At 55.7% G+C, this 5838-nt stretch overlaps 1 protein-coding gene across 1 annotated transcript; it reads left to right on the forward strand.

The window, feature by feature from the left end:
- Positions 1-794: 794 nt before the first annotated feature.
- On the forward strand, positions 795-3419 carry MMD2 (monocyte to macrophage differentiation-associated 2). The gene is made up of 6 exons (XM_010191406.1): positions 795-889; positions 1495-1655; positions 1745-1819; positions 2118-2219; positions 2774-2843; positions 3216-3419. Exons 1-6 carry the CDS (start codon positions 812-814, stop codon positions 3417-3419), a joined length of 690 nt encoding a protein of 229 aa, XP_010189708.1. The 5' UTR covers positions 795-811.
- The last annotated feature ends 2419 nt before the right edge of the window (positions 3420-5838 follow it).

The raw sequence follows: 5838 nt of genomic DNA on the forward strand, positions 1-5838 counted from the left end.
CTGAGGGGTCACCCTGTGCCCAGCGGCAAGGTCCTGGCAGCCCTCTCGCCCCTCGCTGGGCGCAGCTCAGCTGTGAAACACGCTGCAGATGGTGCTGGAGCCGAGAGCAAACAGGGTCAGAAAGCAATTAGGCAGGTCCTGCAGGGCAGCCCCGCCGGTGCCTGCTCAGCTCAGCCATCCTGACCTAAGCTGCAACAGAAAAAGCCTTTAAACCCTGGATTACCAGGAGCAGACAGGGAAGGATCCCTCTCTGTTTGCCTGTTTCTTATTCCCTGTTGCCCCTGCCCAGATGAGGATGCTGAGCAAGGCTTTGCTCTGACCTGTAATCACGGGTGCACATTTAATTTGTCTCTTAATACAGCGTTACATACCTAGCAATGGACCAGCCAAGCCTGATGCTATTTTTTATTGCTGTGTGTTGATCCATCAAGGGAAATCAATATATTCCTCGGAATGCCAAGAGCGAGCTGATACCTCAGATGAAGAGAAACAGAAATAGAAATACACGTTTCCAAAGGAGCCCAGCAGGGTTTCTCCCAGTCTGTGCTGGGACACACAGCCCCCGTGAGTAGGAGGTAGATGCAGGTGGTACCCAGAAACCAAAGGCATCGTGAGGATACCCTTGTTAGAGCCGGGCACGTTGCTGTGACATGAGGCTGTCACTGCTGTGGCTGCCCTCTCCTGCCCGGAGCAAAGCCAAGCTGAGGTGGTGGAGCTCCAGGTCTGTCCCTGTACAGGCCGCTCCAAAAGGGCTTTCCCCGAAACCCTGTCCCCTGAGCATGTTTCTCACCCTGCTTCTTGCTGCAGGTTCATGAACCATCGTGTCCCGTCCAACCGCAGGTACCAGCCAACAGAGTACGAGCACGCAGCGAACTGCGCCACCCACGCAGTGAGTCCCTGTCCCCGTCCCAGGGTGAGGGAGGAGGGTGCTCAGCTCTCTGTGGATCCCCTGAGCAACCCCAAAGGATGCCAGTCCTTACGGTTGAACTCGATGATCTTAAAGGTCTTCGCCAGTCCTTACTGTTGAACTCGATGATCTTAAAGGTCTTTTCCAACCTAAATGATTCTGTGATTTAAAATGTCTGTGTCCAGCCCTGGAGCAGCTCCTGAGGGTCTCGGGGCTGTGATGAGGCAGAGGTGTCCCTGCTCATGGCAGGAGGGTTGGACTAGATGATTTTTAAGGTCCCTTCCAACCTAAACCATTCTGTCATTCTATGATCTATGTGTTCCAAGTGTTCCCAGGGATTCTCCAAGAGATGACTCAGAGGTATCCATCCTCCTTGTGCCTTCTTCCTTCTCCCTACCTCCACTTGGAGAAGCTGCTTTGGAGAGGAGAGACCCTGCCTGGCCCATGCAGATGGCCAGCCTGCCCCTTATGGGGGATAGCTTTGACCAGAAGAAAAAGAAACATTTAAAAGAAAAAGCAGAGACTGTATTGCAGTTGATCAATGGACATACTAGAGAGTCAACAACAGGTTTGCTTCTCCCTTCCAGTTCTGGATCCTGCCCAGCATCCTTGGCAGCTCCATCCTCTACATCCTCTCTGATGACCGGTGGGAAACCATCTCAGCCTGGATCTATGGCTTTGGCTTGTCCAGCCTCTTCATCGTCTCCACCATCTTCCACACCATCTCCTGGAAGAAGAGGCATCTCAGGTACCCGCCCTGATCGTCTGAGGCTTGGGAATGGGGAAAGGGTCCAGATACTCCCAGTGCTGTTACCCATCTGTCTGTCCATCCCGCAGGACCGTGGAGCACTGCTTGCACATGTTTGACAGGATGGTGATCTACTTCTTCATCGCAGCATCATATGCTCCCTGGTGAGTTGCTGGTGGGTGAGGGCCACCACTTGGCCACACTGGAGGGGACAAAATCAGCCTGGGTCCCACAAATAGTCTTCCCTCTCCAGCTTTGGCTCTGCTTGATGCTGTACTCTACCCTTTCCCACAAAACCTTCCTATCCTATAGATTTCAACCCCTTGAAGTTGAAGTTACAAGTTGGGAGGACCCTTTGGTGGGACAGCTGTGGGGGTGAGGGCAGCATTTCCCCCTTGCTGCCCACAGCCTGGACCAAGGTGCTGCCCTGTACCCCTCTTACCGCAGATATGGGTCTTGCAGGCTGAACCTGCGGGAATTGGGTCCCTGGGCCTCCCACATGCGCTGGATCATCTGGATCATGGCATCTATTGGGACCGTATATGTCTTCTTCTTCCATGAGCGGTGAGTGTCTTTACCTGGCTCCGCACTGGTATCGCAGAGCCCAGCTCAACCCCTCTTAATGCCCCAGCGGTGGCTGAGCTGCAGGGGACAGCAAGAATGGAGACAGACAGATAGACAGACAGATAGGGACAGGGTCCCCGGGCAGCCTCCTGGCCAACTGGCAATGGAGGGCTTCCTTGGACCATGTCCTTCCCCATTTGCACCCTGGTTTTAGGAGCTTCGGTGGCAGGGATGTGGGAGCAGGGATCTGCTGCTGTGAGTGTCTTCTTCCACGTGGTGGCACCAAATAGAAAGCAAAAGGCCCCAAATGTCTCCCCCAAAGCCCCAAGCGCCTGGCCCTGAGCTGGCAGCTCCCAATCCAGAGTGGGGGCCCATCACCCCCAGAGCAGGGTGCCAGCCCTGCCGCAGTAGTGTGACTCACACACGATGACATAGGACCCGCCGTGGTGGCGGCACCACCACTTTTCCTATAACATAGCAGCAGATATTGCAAGTGTAAAACTTGCGGCTCCCTCCATACCTGTATCCAAGCGGCTTCTCTCTGTTGGTCACAGGTACAAGCTGGTGGAGCTGGTGTGCTATGTTATCATGGGCTTCTTCCCCGCCTTGGTCATCCTCTCCATGGTAAGCCACTGCCGGGAAGCACAAGGAAGTAGTCACAGCAGGGCCAATTTATCTCTGACGGGTTGGTGTGGTCTGGGTTATGTGATGGATAAAGCCATCCCTGAATACGATGTGGCCCAAGTTGGTTTTGCAAATGATTCAGGTGCCCAGCAGATACCACATGCATCTCTGGTGGACCTCCTGCCTGGGCTCCATTGCATTGGAAGCCTCCAGCAAAGCCAGGCTGCTGGGACCGCGCTGACTTGCTGTAGGACAGGGTGTAGCAGAAGACAGAGCGAGGGTCCTGCCACAATTCTGGTCTGGATGGAGTGGTGGGGAAAGGGCAGATGTGCCATGGCCACCGCTGAGCCCTGCCTCCCTGTTTGTTCCCAGCCCAACAGGGATGGCCTGCCGGAGCTGGTGGCTGGGGGGTTCTCCTACTGCCTGGGCATGGTCTTCTTCAAAAGCGACGGCCGCATCCCCTTCGCCCATGCCATCTGGCACCTCTTCGTGGCCATCGGAGCTGGCATCCACTACTACGCCATTTGGAGGTACCTCTACCGGCCCAGCACGTTGGAGGCTAAAACATCCCGGTAGATGCCTTAAAGACATCGTTCATGCCAACTGGCACATGGGGGCATGGAGGGAAGTGGGGCCTGTGCCATGGGCTCACCCCGAACTACCTGCTCGCCCCATGGGGAACAGCCACCGGTGTCCTTGCCGTGTCAGGACACGAAAGCCTGGAGGTTAATTTTAAACGTATTTTTCTTTTTTAACCTTGGGAACTGCTTATTTTTTTAGGCAAAGGTTTTATAAAGTGGTGACCAACCGATGGGCTGCGGGAGATCAGGGAGTGACCACTCTCTTGCCTGTCTGGCCCTGAGCAACCCACAGGAGCAGGGACCTTGCCTGGGTTTGGCTGCCAGAGCCTTCAGCGTGGGTGACCCAGGTGGCCAGAGGAGTCGGGATGGGGGGAAAACCCAGCCCCTTTCTCTCAAAGCCCCTGGGCTGCCCCAGCCAGGGAGGGGGACACGATGGCACCCCTGCACCACCCAGCTTCTAAATGGTCCTAAGTCACATCAGCATTAACTGCCCCCTCCCAAGTTCTTAATGGGAAGGCCCAGAGTCAACAAAGCCTTACATGAGACTGAAACTTCCAGGGGCTCTCCAGAGTCCTCGAATGTTGGAAAACTCTTTCTTTAAGCCAGTATTAAGTGCACAACTCAGTACATCTCCCCTGGACAGAGCCCCCATGGGCATTTTCTCCCTGGGGTGCTTTGTTTTTCTCTCTGGTACCAGTGCTGGTGGCAGCCATGGAGCACAGCCCTGCTCCCAGGCTCTACCACACGCGTGCCTTTGCCTGACAGGGAGCAGAAGGGGGATCCGGTTCCAGCATCCACCAAGCTGGGGTCACCCCATCCCCATCGGGGGTTTCTCTGTCCTTGAGGGAAGGAAGTGAACCCCCTTGGATTGGGATCACAGGTCTGCCTGCCTTCTCTGCTCCCATTTTGATGATGAGCCTCTTGATTTAAATCCACTTTTGGGAGGAATTCCAACATTCCTGGGAATGCTGCAGGGAAAGGATGCATTCGTGTGATGCTCGAGCTGTGATGGGAGGGTCCCAGTGATGCTCAGTTTTTAAACCCCTAACCATGGCCACATAGTGCTCTCTAAGGCAGGATAATGGGACATGGAGACCCTGCCCTGCCGTCAGGAGCACCCCTGATGCTGTTGGAATGGGAAAACCACACCAGGTCCTGCTCCCCAGACACGGTGGCAGAGCCGCTGGAGCTGGGGGGCTCTGGTTTGTGCCAGGTCTGTACTGGGAGCCAGCTGGCAGAGCAGCACTGCTCTCCCTGGGAGCCCTCAAAGACATCGATTTCCCATCATCTCTCTTTGGCCTCATGATTAATCGCAGCTGCAGCAGCCTCAGCGTGACGTGGCCAGCGGAGGAGATTTACGGCCACCGTCTCACATCTCCCATTTCTCCAGCAGTGTGCTGAGGAGCTGAGCTCACGGCTCTGCCCCACCTCCCGCAGAGCTCGGGGTCCCCCAGCCTGTGGCGCCCCGGGGCCAGTTCTCCAGGGCTGTGCCATTTTGCAGCAAATTACCAAAGAGAAAAGCATCTGGATACTCCCCCTCCTGTTGTGGGGGCTGTGGTCAGCAGCTCGGCATAAAAATCCAGGGGGTTTTCACTTCCATAGGCAGAGGGGTCCTGTAATGAGCCCTGGGTGCTGTGCCCAGCACCCTACCTAGCCCAGCATGGGGCTGGTGGGAAGTCTCTGCTGGGGCACCCCAAAGCAGCCTTTAGGCTGAGACACCTCTTGGGGTGACAGGTGGCATTAGGGACAGGGGGTGAATGACCCAGTGTGAGCCTGCTCCCTACTGCTGCCTCTCCCAGGCCCCCAGGTCCCAGCCCTTGCTCCACCACTTACCACAGATGAAGAGGTGGAGAAGGATGAGCTATGAGCAACCCGCAGTTGGAGCAGGTTTGGGGTTAGAATAGTGGGATTTAGGGTCCCAGAGCCATTTTTTTTGTCTGGCAAGTCACTATCCTTCTCTGTGCCTCTGTTGCCCCATCTGTAAAATGGGGTGAAGACACCGACCTACCTCACAGGGCTCATGTGAGGACCCCGTGAAGTGCTGGGAGGACGACCAGTGCTTTACAAACACACACTTCAATGTCCACCAAGTCTGGGGACCGGATTCCCAGAGCCACCGCAGGGCACGGTGACACAACCATAACTCAGCGTGCCCAGATCTCCTCCCCTCCATCACTAAATCCCATGGGGGAACCAGCCTGGGGACAGACCGTGCATGCAACAGTCCCAGCTTCCAGGCAAACGTCCCTGGGACAACCCTTGCACTTTGTCTGCAGGCTTCATCCCAAGGCATTTATCTCAGAAACCATTTTGCCATTGGGGGCTTTTGGCCCTAAATCTGTCCCAGGGACTGCCGAGGCACAGGGAGGTGCCAGAAGGACCTTTCTGAGGCCACTTCATCTCAGTTTCCTGCT

The sequence above is a fragment of the Mesitornis unicolor genome, unplaced genomic scaffold, assembly GCF_000695765.1.
Source record: "Mesitornis unicolor isolate BGI_N332 unplaced genomic scaffold, ASM69576v1 scaffold18079, whole genome shotgun sequence".
Taxonomy (NCBI): domain Eukaryota; kingdom Metazoa; phylum Chordata; class Aves; order Mesitornithiformes; family Mesitornithidae; genus Mesitornis; species Mesitornis unicolor.